This window comes from Ostrinia furnacalis, unplaced genomic scaffold, assembly GCF_004193835.3.
Source record: "Ostrinia furnacalis isolate ACB-3 unplaced genomic scaffold, ASM419383v2 OfSCF2357, whole genome shotgun sequence".
NCBI classification, from domain to species: domain Eukaryota; kingdom Metazoa; phylum Arthropoda; class Insecta; order Lepidoptera; family Crambidae; genus Ostrinia; species Ostrinia furnacalis.
In genome coordinates this window covers 131888-151137 of record NW_021132596.1, presented here as the reverse complement: position 1 = coordinate 151137, position 19250 = coordinate 131888, and the positions used below count along the sequence as shown (strand labels likewise).

General features: G+C 36.8%; 1 protein-coding gene across 4 annotated transcripts in view; it reads right to left on the bottom strand.

The window, feature by feature from the left end:
- Positions 1-19250, bottom strand: part of LOC114355192 (Glucose transporter 1) — a 64978-nt gene that overhangs the window by 18935 nt on the left and 26793 nt on the right. For all 4 annotated transcript variants that reach the window (XM_028307898.1, XM_028307897.1, XM_028307899.1 and 1 more), the window contains exons 2-5: positions 18968-19028; positions 10438-10539; positions 2753-2849; positions 252-417 (exon numbers count right to left, since the gene is read on the bottom strand). In XM_028307898.1, the coding sequence (XP_028163699.1) occupies positions 252-417; positions 2753-2849; positions 10438-10525 (351 nt within the window). In that variant the 5' untranslated portion in view covers positions 10526-10539; positions 18968-19028. The remainder of the gene's footprint in view (positions 1-251; positions 418-2752; positions 2850-10437; positions 10540-18967; positions 19029-19250) is intronic.

Here is a 19250-nt window from a genome sequence, read left to right as displayed (position 1 = left end):
CTACCCCATTGCCCATCAGCTCTGCAAGCTATGTGCCCTGCCATGGCTATGTCGGTCACTTTGGTTCTGCTGCGGATCTCGTCCTTTCTGATTCGAGCACTGATCTGTTTTTTTTTCTTCGGCACTTTTTCGTAAAGTACCTAGTAATGAGCTCACAGTTCATTGAACTTCGGAAGTTCTGAGCTCAAAAGGCGTTTGATTGCAGTATGCTAATAATATATTGGGATACTATGATACAGAAGTGAACTCACCTCGGAGACTTCACTCTGGCATGACTCCACACTCTTAGTCAGCTCCTGGAGTTGGGTCCGGATCTCACAGAGAGCGACGGTGGTCTCGAGCTGCCGGTCCCCCCTCTGCAGGTCATCCAGCTTAGCGGAGAGGTTCATACTCATCACGCTCACCTGTCTCTGAAGGCTGCACAGAACACGCAAGTGCTTAAGTATTTTGAAGACAAAAATCAATCAATAGTAAAAAAAGATGTTTAGTTATCAAACTATTTGCAGACCAGTTTATTCAAAATTTCAAATAATACTGTCTTGTGAAAAATTATGGAAATCAATTTGGAGTATACAGGGTGTCCCGTAATGTAACGTCAAGCCGGAACTGGGTGTTAAGGCAAGTTGTGCTGGTTAACAGAAAAATATAAAAAAAAATCTATGTGGCATATTTTAAAAATAATAGGCATTTAAAAAAAAACAATAAATTCTACTCCAGGTGACGGTCCTTTTGCTCGTGTTGCCACAAATCTTCACTTTTTCCAAATTTTTTTCTTGTTATGTAACCCTGAATAATGCTTCTCTAAATTGTTATCAAAATTACAAAACCAGCTGCTCCAGCTTGGATGAAAAAAATACATTATTCTCAAAAAAAAATTCAAAATAAAAATTTTGCCTAGTTTAAACTGACTGTACTGAAAAATAAATGTACTACACGCGCCAAATTATGACGTCACTTGCCACACTCGCGTAGTACATTTTTTTTTCAGTACAGTCAGTTTAAACTAGGCAAAATTTTTATTTTGAATTTTTTTTTGAGAATAATGTATTTTTTTCATCCAAGCTGGAGCAGCTGGTTTTGTAATTTTGATAACAATTTAGAGAAGCATTATTCAGGGTTACATAACAAAAAAAAAATTTGGAAAAAGTGAAGATTTGTGGCAACACGAGTAAAAGGACCGTCACCTGGAGTAGAATTTTTGGATTTTTTTTAAATGCCTATTATTTTTAAAATATGCCACATCGATTTTTTTTTATAATTTTCTGATAACCAGCACAACTTGCCGCAACACCCAGTTCCGGCTTGACGTTACATTACGGGACACCCTGTATAAAGTTTAATGACATAAACTTTAAATATAAATCTTCCTATTTAGGAAGTATAACATCAAACCCAGATACATAGATTGAAAACTTTTTGCTTTACCAACCTCATCGCTTCCGCTATAATCATCGACTTGGCTATTGCTTATCATCAGATACTGCCAACCTGATGAGTCAACATTATATGATGTTACCAATTAGTTTGGGTACACAGTAATATATGTTTCAATGTCAGATGGAGTAAATAATGCTAAGCAATTAAATTTTGGTCTAAAATAAATTTTGATAAAAATATTATAAAATATTTTGCTACATAGATGACTTTCCCAATCTGTACTCTATATTCTCAGTTTTAAATTAAATAATTATTTATTTATCATAAGTTAATTCCAATAATTTAAACATTATTCATATAATTGTCTGTTGAAAATAATTTCCAAGATGTCTCTGTGAAATATAAATAAAATAAAAAGTAGTTCTTATCAAGGCTTCTATCACAGATCAATGATTTGAAAAAGTTAAATGAGGCATATACGATTATTAGATCGGTGGCTGTCCATTTTATTATTTGTGGAATAATTCACTTGAAAGTAATTCGAATTTATACCTACATGAATATACCGAGTACTCGATACAATAATCAGCACTTTTCCAATCGAGTGACTGGCGCACAAAAGCCTTTTGTATAATAGTATCTGAGATATGGAATTGTATTGTACAGTATATTTGCCAAAATGATATCGTATTCGCCCACTATATTATGGTAAATATGAAAAATTCGCCATTTATTATAGTGTTCAATGATTTCATGTTTCTAGGAGAGGAGGAGAAGAGCTCCAATATTTCAACATCATTAAATTCATTCGAAGTTTTCCTGAATGCTGAATTGTCAGACAATAAATAATACATTAATATTCTGAACTGAAGACACAAATATAATACATATTATTAATAATATAAGTATAAAACAAAGTGGATAGAGTTATACAAAGATGCGAAGCAGAGTGCTATAGACGCCATGGATAACTGTGAGACCGTGAAAGTTTGTTAATGGGCGTTAATTACAGTATCTAGTATCATAACTTGAGAACCTTAACTATTGCTACTTAAAAACACATGACAGTCACATACATGCAAGCCGATCCCGTCCTAGTGGGTTCTTTCCCACTCAATTGCAAGCGTCCGCGGAAGAATGACTCATAAAATAGCAAATAGTTTTGTCATGGCCATCGATGCTAGTCGGTGCAAATCCGGTGGTAAATGAGAAATGATCAGCACCGCAGTAACGCATCATATCTGCAATAAAAGATATTTGGGATGCCAAGCCAGGTGTATGAAGGACACATCGACACATCGTATGATTCGAATGCAATGAAGCCGGTTTTAAAGGCGGAAAGCTATCGTTCGTTTCTCTAGGGTGTATCACGTACCTAAGTAGTAGTTCCCTGAGTGTCGCCTCGTCCTCCTCCGTCGTCGCATATCGTGTCAGCTTGCCTCCGGTGTCCCTGCCCACATGGTCAGGTACCACTGTGTGAAAACTCTTCTTTTTAGTCTCTAACTTTAACCGTTTTTCTTCTAATATTCTAAAATTTTTTATGTACCTATTTTGTTCATTAATTTAATTACGGGTTGGCTAATTTCTCGCGTTGATCATTTCTATGTTAGTTAAGGTGATTTTTGTGTTTTTTAAAAATACTTTTGGTGCTGTGACAAGAAATGCTATCTAAGTGGTCTTTTGGAGAATATTCCTAAATATTACTAGTTTTTAAAATGTAGAGCCACCTGTTTCGGGCTTCGATCTGTGCGTTCTATATTTGCAGTAGCCGCTACATTTCCAATGCAATAGCGATTTTCGGTTTTGTTTAAAACCTGTATCAAAGGGGATCCACGTTTGTTTTTCGGAGCTGCAGCTTTTGATACATCAGAGCAACCGAGCACCCAGAGCGCGGTAACATCGCGTATTCGCGTACAGTCAATATGTTCGGACAAACTCGGCCGTGTACACCGGGCCGTGTTCCACCGCTCCGCCAATTAGCTTCAATGGCCACGACAGGCAGTCTAACCAATTTTGAAAATAAGCGTTCGCTGGGCACATACCGATAATAAAGGTCCATTCTGATAGCATCTAACCTGCGCGCAAGCGTATGATGTTCTGCGATAACATGGGTCACCCTCCACTTAATGCCTGCGGGATAAGGCTTGTTCGGAACTAATCTAAGAAATTACGTAATAGTCGTACGAGTTAGATTTATTCTAGTATCTGTTGTTACATCTGCGGTAAAGATGTTTGTTACAAAAGAATTCATAAAAAACTAACTGAAACTTTATGTAGGCGCATACAATCTCGTAGATCTACTCTAATAATAAATATTGTTTGTTGTTCCACTTCAACGTTCTTTGATGGTCATGGGCTCAAGGTTCATTACTTAATTTGTAATGATACCATGGCTAAGTAATAAAAATAGTTGATTCAATATTAGAAACACGCTTCGAGCTGTGTGATCAAAAATAGATTTAAGTATATAACGCCGACGATTGAGTTACTACTCGTATTCTCAAAATAGACGTCACGAAATATCGAGTTACTTTAATGATATCTTGCGAAGACATTTTCAGAAAAGGTAGGTACTTAGTGGAATATAAAGATTAATTATATTGTAATCTGTAAGGCACTTTCGTCTCTCGTTATTGTCATTGCGTGGGTAAAATCTACAGGAGTTTCTTTATTGGATATAGACTGTTACCTACTAATAGTTTCCACAACTTTATAATAGGGCTTTTTTTAGTCTAGTTTAGGCCAGTTTATAGCTGTCAATAATTTATATATATAATACAGAACTGCGTGTATAAAGGAGTTAAGATGATCTACATTAACTCGCAATCATGATCGTAAGTTATGTGCTGTATTTAAACTAAGTAAATAATTAAAAAAATGTTCCGAGAACATAATAAGCAGCATTCATGTCCAAAACCACTTTGTTTGGTGTCCACTGAGTGGTGCCAAAAGGTGTCTTTTAATTTTACTTTCTTTTCCTATTCTCTGATTTACAGAGTCATTTTATAGTACCTAAACTGCACCGTGCAAAATACAACATTTGTTGAATTTGCATTGTAAACTGCAGTTATACCTAATTTTGAATATTGAATTTTGTGGAGGGATGACACATGCCATCATATGCAAAACCCATAACATCTCATTATGACATTTAAATGTTCTGCCTTAGGACATTGATGCAGGATGGTGCAAGAACATGCGATACCCGACAACATAAGAAGCATTACCAGTGCAATATATAGAACATAAACACAAATGTGGGTCTTACTCTAAATATAACATACTTATACTTATATAACGGCAGCAAATCTAGAATACAAATACACATCGGTTAAATAAACAGAATCCATCAATAAAACCGACTTTAAAAAACCGATGTTATAAAGATTCAGGCGAGTTGAATGATTGCTGTTTTGTAAAGTCGGTCTTCTTTATTTCGATTATAAATAATGTTAGTTCGTTTGGTTAATGTTTAACTACAGAGGTTTAGCTAGGTATTTACGTGGTTGGTTATTACATATAAACACAACTTTAAAATTCTTTGGTGAAACACGTCTGATTCATTTTAGTTTAGCTGTCAAAATATTAAAGATTTTTGAAGTACGAATGATGTCATGCCTATCATTCGTCCGGTAAACGACTAATGGGAGTTTCGACCATTGATTTCCGGTTTCCCCGATAGACGGATTTCTGCCTCGAATGGCTCCCCGATGTCTTAACAGGGATTTCCGCCAATCAGGCAGGTGATCGCCACCTTTTCCGGAGCGGTTTGTTTAATAGCCGGAAGTAAAGGTTGTATTGTAGCCACAACGAGAGAAAAAGCCTGCACAATGCAAAATACAACATTTTTATGGGACCAACATTGAAATCACAATCTAAAATGTCTGCCCTAATTAAATTAGTTTAGAAAATTTGCTCTTAAGGAGCGTCGGCGGTAAGAGGCGCGTTTACGCAGATCTCCTCTGACTGTCAAGTCGTCATTCTTGCCGAAAACAGTGTTTATTACTAGCATAGCTAATATATTTTTTGTATTGAATGTAAAAAAAAATGAAAAATACTCATCGGATGCAGTGACTCGTATAATTATGTACGGTCAAACTTTACTCATTATGCTTTTGTCATGAAAGCGCTAACCAAATTCAGTAAATTGCATCTTTAATGCTTGATGCTAACAGATGATAAAGCCTTACATGCGTACTGCCCAGCCGATGCTCCCTTAGCCACTCTGTCGCGCTATATCGGACACCTTCCGTTCGGATGACCCCAATTAAGATCGTCTAATTACCTCAAGATGGCACCCTGACCACCTGTTAGCCGTTTAATAATCTAGATCAAGCTAATGAGCTTGCACTAATCAATGTCTTGTTGATGCTGTTCTGACTAAATTTATCCATTATCGATTTACGTTAAATGAACATTCTTGTGAGTGCCATTTACAGCGGATACGACATACATTTTTGTTGACTAAATTGCCAGTTTTGTATGTCAACTTTCAAATAGTTGTATCTAGCTTTACCAAATCTACAAGAGTTGTTTTGAAGTAACGCCTTTTCAAGCTATAGGTAGATTCAATCTATGGCATTTCAGTGAATCTTATAAGTCTACAAGCTAGTGTGGAGTGATGGCGGTGGAAAACCGCAACCCCTTTGTTTCCACGGATTCATCGAATAAACTAACACAGGGAATTCCCATAGGGACATCAAGTAAGCTGCATTTCGATGCAATATAGAATTGCACAAGTTTAATTCCACAAGTTTCTAAGTAAGAAGCGCCGCCACGTTTTGACTAGGGAATGCTCGCCGCGCTGAAGGACGTTGGATTCTCTAGAACTTATTGTTATAACTTAAATAGAAAGACACGGGTCTTAACGCCCGTCAAGTACGAATACGGATACTATGAGTGTTGTGTGTCGTGGTAACATCACTAGTGGCAGTGTAACGAATGACAATTTTGAGGGTAGTTAAAAATTTTCAAGCCCGCCCGAACGGACGACGCCGCGAGCCGCCAGTCCGCTTGTGACCACGGCTGCAGCATAGCACAGCCGAAACGTTAAGCCGTGAGTACATAACGTAACTCATTAATAAACGTCGCGTTAAGACCCGTGTCTTTCTATTTTAGTTGAAATGGAACGCGAAAGTTAAAAAAAATAATTGTTATAACATATTGGATAGAAACCTCCTCCTTCTGGGACTGTTGGGTAAAAACTAGACTGATTTTAAAGTCCGCTCTATGATTGTTATTTGCCGTCTCAGTTTTATGGTGTAAATATGTATAGTGGATTGGTAGGGCCCAAAAGATAAGGAGACATGTAAAGTGCTCCATAAGGGCTACCTTTTCTTGTTTTATTATTTACTAGCTTTTGCCCGCAGCTTCACCCGCGTGAAATTTAGTTTGTCACAGATCGTCATAAATTATAGCATATTATGTTATTCTGGATTATAAAAAATAATACTGTAAAGTTTCATAAAAATCCGTTCAGTAGTTTTTGTGTGAAAGAGTAACAAACATCTAGACATTCAGACATCCAGACATCCAAACTTTCGCATTTATAATATTAGTAAGATATTTTTGACGTTCATAAGTGCCACTTGTGGTCTAAACTGAATAAATATTTTTGATTGTGATTTTGGTTTTTTTTTTAATGTAAATGTAAACCTTCATGGTTCACTGGAAAAAGATGATCGACACAAAATACGTCATCCTTACACCAAATAAAGGCTGTATTATAAAATACTAATAAAACATGGCACTGACTGTATATGGTTATTCTGTTAAATGACAAGTACTTGCGACAGAGTTAGGTAATTTTTCCAGGACTTTCCAAATGTCCACAGAATCTTAAAAAAAACACCATTAAACTCCAGAGAGCGTCTTTAAAATGCAGCCTTAAATATTTGTCCAAGTAATAGCGTATGAAAATAAAAATAAATCGCGTGTGGACGCACAAAGTTGGTGCGCCGGGGGAATCTTTTATCCTGCATTGTCGTAAATGGGTCAGACTTTCAGACAGTCGGGATCCGTGAGTTTAATGGGACTAAAGTTTTCTGTAAAATTTAAATCTGCTTACAGTCTGCGCGGAAACCTGGATTAAAGGGCTCTAAAACAACTTCGATAGTTCAATATTTACCCTATCTGCTGTTTATGAACTTTTATTTTCTCCATATTTCTCACTTGAAGCGTTCTTTAAATAAGCAATTTATATCTGACTAGCTTTCCGCCCACGGCTTCGCCCGTTTGAAATTTTGTCTGTCACAGAAAAGCATTGTATTGTGGCGCGCGTCCCAGTTTCAAAAACTGGGATAAAAACTATCCTATGACCTCCCGGGATTCAAACTATCTCTATGCCTTTCATCAAAATCGGTTCAGTGGTTTAGGCGTGAAAGCGACACAGACAGACAGACAGAGTTACTTTCGCATTTATAAAATTAGTAAGGATTGGCCATATTACTTCAGTATAGCTTCTACAAATGCATAGCTTAAATAACAGAAACCAAATAATTCTACGAATAAGCAAACGTCGCCTGCTATTACAGTTTCGCAATGCGCTTTTGGTTCTCCGTAAACTAATATTATTGATGTAATTAATGGTTTTCAAAGGGTATTAATTACTTTTAGTTGCGATTGAACCATGCGCAAAATTCGATTCAATTTAATTTGTTTGGTTTGAATCATTAGAAGAGAATATGTTTGGCGTTGTTTTGTAATACCACACTCAATAAATTTATTATAAGACTAGCTTTCCGCCCGCGGCTTCGCCCGCGTGGAATTTTGTCTGTCACAGAAAAACTTTATCGCGCGCGTCCCTGTTTCAAAAACCGGGATAAAAACTATCCTATGTTCTTTCCCGGGACTCAAACTATCTCTATGCCAAATTTCATCAAAATCGGTTGCGAGGTTTAAGCGGGAAAGCGTAACAGACAGACAGACAGACAGACAGACAGACAGACAGACAGACAGACAGACAGACAGAGTTACTTTCGCATTTATAATATTAGTTGGGATTTTAAACTTTCGCGTTCCATTTCAACTAATTGTAAGACACGGGTCGTAACGCGACGTTTATTAATGAGTTACATTATGAACTCACGGCTTTATTATGTACTCAATAATTTATTGCTTCCATAATGTTACAAAAGTTGGTATTGGTAAGGTAAGATGCAATTATGCTTGTCGGGCACTGCATTTTAGGTAAAAAGAAGATTTTTAGATTTTTTGCATTAATCCATGATTATTTATCAAATTAATTTTTAATCTGTATCCATATAACTAATTAAATAACATTTATACTTATTAAGATAATTACATTATTAATATTTATTATTACATAGTACAATAATGAAATGAGTAGTACTGACTTTTCTCTATTTCACTCATATCACTAATATCTTCAAACAAACTTAGAACTATAACTGCATAATTTTCTGGTTTCTGTGTCTGTGATTGGTCTATTAAAATAAATGAATCTATTTTTGAGTATTTTCAATGATGCACGAGTCATACTCTTTTATTTTTTGTTGAATGTTCAGCTTTCTAGCTTTCTCACACGAGTAGTCAATAGCTATTACTCTGTTTGTAAATACTAAGAAACCGAACCAGCTGTCAACTGTCATATTTATATTAAAACGGGGTCAAAGCGTACTATTGAAGCGTACGTAATGCAACGGCCAGTGGCAAGGTTCCAAAACTTAAGGCAATAAGTTTTGATACCCGAGGGATAAGTCCCCTCTTGGCAGTGATCCGGGCCGGGTAAAAAGCGGGCCAAGCTTCTGGTAAACTGAATACGGTCAGTGGGGTATTCTAAAACAATGAGGCTGTACATTTTATGGCCGTTTTACTAGCAGATGTAGCAGGCTTAGTTCTTGCTGGGAGCATACCGGGTGAAAATTTTCGCTCTGGTTAATATTATGAAGTTCATATTCCTACTGATTGCTAGTGGTATGAAATGTGATAAATAATTAAAATGTGATTAAGATTGATATTATAGAATTTAAGCCATTTCAAGTTAGAATAATATTTTGTATTGCATTTTGTCTTTTTAGTAAGAAACTGATTAGCATTTAAATAATTAAATAACCCTGCGTATGACAAAGGACCATGTCTGGTTGGAATAATGCATTTCTAGATATGAATTAGTCATCTAACTAGAAGATCATTATCACATTGGAATGGTCTAGTGAAATACGCACTGTCACAAATAAAATACCAGTTACAAGCTCATTAAATTCAATTTTATTTATTACTTTAAAAAGCTAGATGTGATTCGATTCAAATTCACTTGCATTCCAAAATTTAGGCATGGCCTTTATGAGCACACATGTTACTTTTACAATCAGCGATCGGTGATATAACTACTTTTTAGAAACTGATTGTAGTGACCACAGATTGAACACCGCACACGTCAAACGCGGCGATTGAGTGAGTCGCTTTTCAGAAGTTCGATGTGGCGTCACGCGACAGCAATCGATCAAACGCGCAATTCCGATACCTCGTCCAGACCAGGGATGTTATGCATATCCGTAACCGTAACCGAAACTATCGGATATCCGAAATAAAAAAATATCCGAAACCGTAACCGTAACCGGTTCAAAAGTTTCGGATGTAGGTAGGCAGTTTAAATTGTTTTTTGCCGAACAGCCTGATTTACCTTTACAATGCCATCTAGTATTATTTTTTATTTACTTTTTATTCGATGTAAAGTGTGCGGCCATGAATGAACCGTGTTGGACAACTATTGCAAATTGCATTCTAAAGCACAGATATCCGTAACCGTAACCGAAACTTTCGGATATCCGAAATAAAAAACTATCCGTAACTGTAACCGAAACCAGTATAATATTATTCCTATATCCGTAACCGTATCCATAACCGAAACTACATATCCATAACATCCCTAGTCCAGACGCATGAAGTCACGAAATCGCGATGCTGTATCGATACAGTCGCAAAATCGCTGATCGTCGACGTTAAAAGTCGCATGCCTGCTCTGCCCCTAAGAAGTCCGAGTTGCAATTTAATTTAAATGGTAAGGTGTAATGGAAGGTGAGTAAAAGTAAGTTTTACCTGAAATTTGATCGATTGGTGAGTAAAGGGGGGGTTCGTCTCCGCCGGCCTGCTGGTGCTCAAGCAGCCGATGACACGATTGTCTCATGAGCGCTCCCGACACTGTCGACAAAATACACCCTGTATTATATCACAATAATAAAATAATATGTACTTATTCTATTAAGATACAGTTCATGAAAAAACCTACTCAAAAAGAGCACTTATTAAAACAATAATGCTATTTATTTGGACAATTATATTTAAACAAGCAGAAAACAGCACCGAAAATTTGCCGTGGAATTGACACAATATAGTAAAATCGAAATACGAGAAACATACACCCTGTATTAAAATTACATGTATAAGAAAACAAGCCTTCAATCGTATAAAAATATTGCTTGCCAATTTAACAATATTGTCTGATGATGTTCATGAAATGGATGAAGTTCTTATTTATTTTATTTTATTCGTTCTGTTAGTTTGCAAAAAATATTTATAGAAACCTTTAAAATGTTGTCCTTAAAATAACTAGTCTAGGCCATGGATTTTTAACCCAAAGTGTAAGGTACTAATGCCAGAAAAACGCGTATCTAAACTACCTAAAAATAAAATAACTGCAAACGAAAGGTCCGTTTTAAAAACCTGCTCTCATGTACAGGCGTGTGATTTATCCAAATATTCGAATTCCACCAAAAAGTCTGAATGCATAGAGCTTGAATGGAGTTTCGAGCTTTCACAAGGGGCTTACAGCCATCGGTTGATTCTTGCTGGTGTAGCTTGACTGACGCCTTTCTTTTGAACCGTTTGGATCGGAAAATACGCCTGATGTGGCGGATGGCCTACATTTTAGCTTATTGCGACATCTTGAATGGAGGTTCTAAAATCTACCTCGTCAAAACTTCCTCATCTAAGAAATTCTGAGGAAGGAAAAGTGGTTACGTTTCAATTAGATGTCTGATATGTTTACGTTTTAGGTACAAGTTAATTAGAAAAAAGTTAATTTTAAATAAGGTACAAGTTAATCTATATAAATAAAAATGAATTGCTGTTCGTTAGTCTGATTAAAACTCGAGAACGGCTGGGCCGATTGAGCTGATTTTGGTTTTAAATTGTTTGTCGTAGTCCAGGGTAGGTCTAAACAGTGAGCAAATAAGGAAAATTGCGATGGCTTATTTATTGCCTTTAAGGCGGAACAGAGTTCGCCGGGTCAGCTAGTAAAAAAAAAGTACTATTTATTTCTTATAGATGACAAAATGCACAATTTTAGTAAAAAGTAGTCATTTCTTAAGGATGACAAAATGCGCAATTTCAGTCTAGCGGTCTTTCCACTAAGATAGACCTATAAAGTGGTAAATAGCGTCATTTTAAAATAATAAATTGTGCTAGGATAAATGCAAATAATATGATGTAAATTGTGAAATCTAGAAGCTAAAATAAATGTATTTAAAAATGCAATGTAAATATAACTTCCACGAACATAAACCATAGGTAGGTAGGTACCTACTGTTTTTTTAATGCTCTACCAAAGTGTGCTCTGAAATCAAAACTATTTTTTTAATTGAAGTCAATGATAGCAGATTATTGACATTACTATTTAAAGATAAGCTCATCTGTTGCTCGTTGATTGGGTTTTGTCGTTTTTAAGTTTTTTTTTCATACCTGTTTAAGTGTGTATTACACTTATTTCAGTAATTTAGCTGTAAACAAAGTACGACTCGTTACTAATTCCAGCACAGAAAACCAAAAAAACTAACAATGTTTTAAAAAGCTGCAAAACACTGATACCAACTGGAATAATTCTTAAAAATAGCCATTCCACTTTAAACGAATACAGACGCCCTGTATAAATCTGCACATTAACTTACCCAAAATGGGGTTACTGACATTTGCCGGGTGCATACTACCCTCATGACCCGGATTCGATGCCAAAAAGAAGGTAATGTGTTCGCAGATGTAGGTACCAGCCATACGTTATGGTGAAACCGCGAATGCCTCCTCATAAATATGAAAGCTTAATAATTAATAGCAGATTTATGACAGTAAGGGCTACTTTTTCGTAGTACTGGAGATTGCAAAGGGGTGTATGTTAGATTGTACAGCGCCTCTAGCGGCTACTTTCAAGAACTAAAATCTTCATAGATTTTTTTGATGCACTCACTAGCGAGCGCACCGAACGTAAACTCATAGCGTGCACACGTCCTATTGAAGTTTCGAAGGCAATAAGTCTAATCCTACGAATTTAAAGAGTTGTTTCGAATACATTTTATGTAAAAAATGGACTTCAATATTATGAAATTGAAAAATACAACCTGCTTATTAGTTTGTCACCAATCCCGTCCATACTAAGCTAAATGATAGTTATTTACTTAACGGTCTCTCTAACGGGGTACAGTGTAATTAAATCAACGTGATAGTCTCTCGGACTATACCTTCGAATGCGTCACAGTCATTCCCCACAATACCCGACGCGGGCACTAAGCTTCTTGATTCAAATTGACACTTGTCGCACCGCGTTAGCGCTCACCCGCCTGGGATGGCTGCAGTGCGAATGCACGTCAAATGCAATGTACGATTGCGTTAAAACATTAACATTGCCTCTGTCGGCTGCACGGCTGCGTCGCCTCAGTGAGTAATCAAATCACGGGACCTCTGACATCTAGTTTGAATGGATGTTACATGGAATTCTCCCTTGGTATTTTAAAAAAAGTTCTTTTGTGATTAGTGTCGTAAAAGACAATGTGCTCTTTCAATTATAATGTGTGCGGTCTTATTAACCTACGACTGATGTCCGACTCAAAACAAGAAAAAATAAATAAATAAACCATTAGGGAGAGTAGGTGAAATCCAAAGTAAATTAGAGAGCCGTGCTCCTGCAATGGAGACTAAAATGACTTGATAATAAAATTACTAATTAAAGTAAACCCTTCCATCTGTGCTAAATAATACCTAATTTTGTTAGGGGTGGGTTTACTACAAAAGTTAAGGCTGAACTGCACCACCTAACTTTGACCGCAACTAACGACAACCGGTGTTTTTTGTATGGAGTTTGACAGATTTTTGATGTTTGTCAAAGTTAAAGTAAGATGGTGTAACCCAGCCTAAGTGGTCAACGGTTTAACTAGCGACCCTCGAATAGTCATTGTCGCCTGCATGGATTGCCTAATTGGACAAACCAGTGACAAAAACTTGACGTTAGTTTCACAATCGATTACCGATTATCATCGATTAATGCATCGCGTTTGGCGACTTCTACGTTCGACTTTCGTATTCAAATTGCGCGTTTAAGCGAACATCAAACGGCACCGTGTATAGGCGGGGATTTTCTTTTTTGCATTCGGAATGTCACCGTTTTGGTAGTTCCGAAAGGGATTCGATCGGTACCACGACGTATTATAATCGCACGAGTGGAGTATTCGATCGTTACATTACCTCTGATATGACTTCAAGTTCTTGTTAATTCCTTTGTAGGACTTAAAGCAATTTAGTTTTAGGATGAAGCACCATGTTATTGGCTTTATTGTTAAACAAATCACTAATAGACCCCTCGTGTCAGGTTATGCTTGTGTCTTGAGTGAGTTCACCACAATAGTCCAGCGGCGGTGTGATTCAAAACTGCTTTCCTCACATCTCGATGCGGACAGGCCAACACCGACACCATTGGTCTATAGTATTGTCGCTTGTTGTTTCAATGCTACTGAATGTCATCATTCGTCAATAAAAAAAATTTACAACTGAGGGCGTAGTGTGAGTTTCCATCGAACGTCGTCACTAGCGAGCGCGTTAAAAATATATTAAGATTTTTTAGCTCTTGAAAGTTTCCGCTAGAGGCACTGTACAATCCGCCAGATATTAAGGCTGAGTTGTTTGCACCACCTTACTTTAACAGTAACTATGACGATAACCGGTGTGTTTTGTATGGAGTTTGACAGATTTTTGACGTTTGTCAAAGTTAAAATAAGATGGTGCAACCCAGCCTTAATGTCACTTTTTTACGCAGTCGACATCGATTGCGTTTGACGTAAACTTACACTACGCCCCCTGAAGGTTACAAAGCTAAGTTTTAAATTCACCTTGTCACAAGTCTCTTACTTCCGTCCTTCGAATGCATCGTTTGATTAAACACTAAGGCTAGGTTGTACCATCTTACTTTGACTGTAACAAATGTCAAAAATCTGTCAAACTCCGTACAAAAATCACCGGTTATCGTTATATTTACGATCAAAGTTTGGTGGTGCAACTCAGCCTTAACTAATCCGTCTGTTCTCTGGATTTTGGATTGAAATTATTAAGGAAGTTATTCAATGGGAGATCTCATGTGTAATCCAGATGCATAGGATTTTGAGCTTTAGCATAAGGTATTACGTGTCTTACTTTGTGTAAGTAAGACGCTAGACACTGGACAGGTGATTCCAATATTCGGACTATCGGAATTGTGGTTGCGGTATCGGATCTCACTGGGGTGACAAGCTTTTGTCTGGAAGTCTATGAATACACTGTTGTGGCAAGAGGGGTATCTAGGTAGTGCCTCTATGCACAAGTCGTATCCAGTATGCAGCTAGGTAACTTGGTGTGACAACGGGCAGATTGCGGGATTATATAGCCTTGATCACACGTACCGAGTAAACGGGCGAGACAGTAAAATGTTTACTCGGTCGAGACAGTTGGGTGAGCGAGTCACATACTCAAGCGCTCGGCCGAGCACTCGGCGTTCACACACCGTTTGCTCGGTACGTGTGATCAAGGCCTAAATTTCGAAAATCAGTAAAGGTTCAGCCAAACCAACGCGTGCGGCCGGCGTGCACGATGGCGATCGCGATTGCGATCAGACTTAAATGCATTGATCGCTATCGTGTTCGCGATTGCAGGCTGATCGCGTTGGTTTGGCCGATCCTTATGAAAATAATTATACTTATAATAATTATAAAATATAATGTACAATTAAGTCGTCAATAAATTAATACCTTAATACCTCACAAAGTATTACCTTTTATAAAAGCTTTAAGCTTTTGTTAACGTTTGCAGCAAAAGTAGGTACAATTTATCAATTAACAATGTCTGTTAAAAGCACCTTATTTCGAAGCCATAATTCTTAAATTATTCCAACGAAAATGATTTTAATTTAATTTGTAGCTATTTGGTAAATGTATAGCGGGGATTGCACACTAATCGGCTTACGTTTTTATATCAGTCGAAAACAGCAGCCATACAGGTATCACAATACTGATTGATTAAAGGGAATATTAACTAGCCTTTTTAATAGACGAAAAGCTTTATTGGTTTGGTATTTGCTTTTGATATTCAATTTGCCAAAGCAATATTAATATTTGTAATTGAAGCGAATACATACAAATTTTTGGGGATCCGCACGTAAAATATTTTTCCGAACCATTATGAAATCATACCTGTCGGTCTGAATTTTCGTATAAAATATACTGGATGTATATTGTGAAAGAGGTGAGAGTCTTAGTCCCGTCTTAGAGAGCATCTACATTCTAAAAGCAAAATTAAAGACACCACACTTGTAGTTTCTGAGATTTCGTGACGAGTGAGTGAGTGAGTGAGTCAGTGACCTTTTTTGAGTGGTAAGGTTTGGAAAATAACCGAAGGTGAGTGACTGTGGGTGTGATACGTCCTACTCGTTTTCATTCATAAGAATGTAATATTCCGTTCCAAATTTATCTGCCATTTTATTTTCTCATCCCAAAAAAGTGAGCTAATTCAATATTTGTTAATACGTTTGTCGCCGATCTAGACCATCGCTTAACGTGGTACGGAGATGTGTCTCTCGTAGATACATCTCAATACTAGTGTTAACATAGCTCATCTAAGCATCCACTGTCGCTGTAATTAGAGCCGGACGTACCATGATGGACAGACTCTAATTAATAAGCTCTCATTAACGTTAATGATGGTTTAATTGAGTTAACTGCGTACATACATGCTGTAACCATATTAAACTGGATTCGCGCTGCGATTCTTAATTGGAAATCAGTGTAGTTTCCCAGGAAATTAACGGTGATGATTGATAACTTATTCATATTAATGCCATCATATTTTCATCCATACTGTAATAAATCCGAAATTAACTATCTTCCATATTCGTTTTACGATTAACCACTGATTAAGATGGATGTAGTAATAGTTTTCGACGTGGACAAAAGCTGATTTATATATTCTTATAACAAAGTAACACCGTTTACAAAATTATATCTCCGGTAAGTAGCGGCGCCCACTGTATTTATTAAGTCATATTTTGTAAACAAATCATCAGAATGGTTAGAATTTTTTATGTCCAATAGACGAGCAGCGGCCTAGTGATTCACAAAGTACAATGGGTTTGCTGGTTCAAATCCCAATGGGAACTATTGTTGCACTCGCTCCACTCCTCGAGGTCAGAGTCAATGGAATTTGTAATTTACCTTTACAAAAAGCTAGAAATGTTAAATAGTGACACCCAAAGTAGCCAAAAAGTTCACAACACGGTTTTTTCTAACGAGCAAAATTTTTCTAATCTTGTTTTTGAAACAGTCATCCCATCACACATAGTACTCGTACGTTCTGTCAATACTCGTACATATTTAATTTTAATTAATTTTCGAAATATCGTCAATACTATTATTAGTAGCCGTTTTCACTTACTAAGTCCACTTAATAAAGCAATAACTTGAGACTTCATAAGCGCAGTCTGAGCTTGTTTGACTTAAACGACTGAGACTGGCCAACTGTACATAAAGCCAAATACAACACAAACTAACTTGTATCTCAAGCTACCTGCAGAACTGATTAGTTCTCGACCGTGAAATATGAATGTCTTTATTCAATCTATACTAATATTATAAAGCTGAAGAGTTTGTTTGTTTGTTTACTTGAACGCGCTAATCTCAGGAACTACTGGTCCGATTTGAAAAAATATATTTGTACTAGCTTTCCGCCCGCGGCTTCGCCCGCGTTGAATTTTGTCTGTCACAGAAAAACTTTATCGCGCGCGTCCCTGTTTCAAAAACCGGGATAAAAACTATCCTATGTTCTTTCCCGGGACTCAAACTATCTCTATGCCAAATTTCATCAAAATCGGTTGCGAGGTTTAAGCGGGAAAGCGTAACAGACAGACAGACAGACAGACAGACAGACAGACAGAGTTACTTTCGCATTTATAATATTAGTTGGGATTAGATAGCCCATTTATCCAGGATAGCTTTAGGCTTAGGCATCATTCCTACACCCAATAGGGGCGGAGCAGTAAAGAAAAATGTGTCAAAAACGGGAAATATTATTCGAACTAGTTTTACGCGTTTGTACGTGGGAACAGCTAGTTTTGTATAAGATTTGACACTAATGGAGTTTCTTTACAATCCTCTCTATCCTGGGTCTACCACTTCGAAAGAAATATTGACAAGTGCTGACATTCAACGCCGGAACAAACCTAACCGCCTTCATAATATCATCATCAGCTTTAGAAGTTCACTACAAGAAATAAACAGTATTTAAAGAACACCACTGCGAACGATTCTACTGGGTGGCGCAAAAGTAAAGACCCTATTTGGTTCAGCTATAACATTTTTTCTAAATTAGAAAACTAGATTTAGGTTTTTTTAAATGTATATTTGTGCCATTAAATTTCGTACCATTAGGATTTAAAGATGATGTCTTTTAAATGGTGACCTCCAGAGTTGATACACATTTGAGCCCTATTTATGACATTTTGCATAACTTGCCGTAACACTTCCTGCGATATGTTCGTTATTTCTTGACGAATGTTTTCTTTTAGAGCTGCGAGAGTCTGTGGCTTGTTCACATACACCCGAGATTTCAAAAAACCCCAAAGAAAGAAGTCTGGACTGGTCAGATCGGGTGATCTTGCCGGACGGTGGGGAAATCGTCGACGAAATTCACGTTGTGTTCTTATCACAGATGAATTATTCCGTAAGAACATTGACACAATTATTCCACGTTCTTGGGGAGTAAAACGGCCCATGTTTACATATTTTCAGTGTATTTTACATTTGTTCACTACATAATTTTCAACAACAAAATGACAGAAAATGTCATATTAAAAAAAAATAAGTATTTTCTTTAGTGCCAGTACTTTTGCGCCACCCAGTATATCTTTTGCATACTAGCTTCTCGGAACCTTAACTAGGTCATCGGTCCACCGGGTCACAAGCTGCTACACGCGACTATCGAAGCTAATGAAAACGCCAGCCAAACTAGCTGTTTGCAGAGACACCGGCTAAGAAAGCTACACTCGTTAAGTCGTCTTAACCAAGGGTAGAAGTACCAGTTTCGGCCATCTCTATAATGACCTGTTTTATAAATAATATGTAAAAAAAAATGAAATTTATCTTTATATTATTAATTTCTCAGTCTGCAGTAATTAAATGTGAGATTTAATACTCGGTCGTTTCAGTCAAAGACTTGCTAGACAAAGGGTACTTTTCGATACTAATTTACCAAAATACATTGACCAAAATCGATACCTACTTTTAGTAGGGTACTCCATGCTCGTTCAATAGATTGGTGTATATTAATAATTGTGATTTATATTTACCTTTAATCTAGTTATTGTCATTTGACTACGACCGATGGCAGTCTAATCGACGACATCGTGTCTGAAACAAAGAAATGCACACATTAATTTAAAATTCTGGATAAAACATTAAACCTAATAAATAACTGTATTTTAGGGTGAAGTAATTTAAGGCTTTTTTAAATAATATGACGAGCTTACATTATAATAAACTTTAAAAAAAGGACTGTTGGTTTTAAAGGTGTTCACTACTATACACATTTCCGTTGTGTATCAATTTATACAAAAACAATGAAAACGTCAA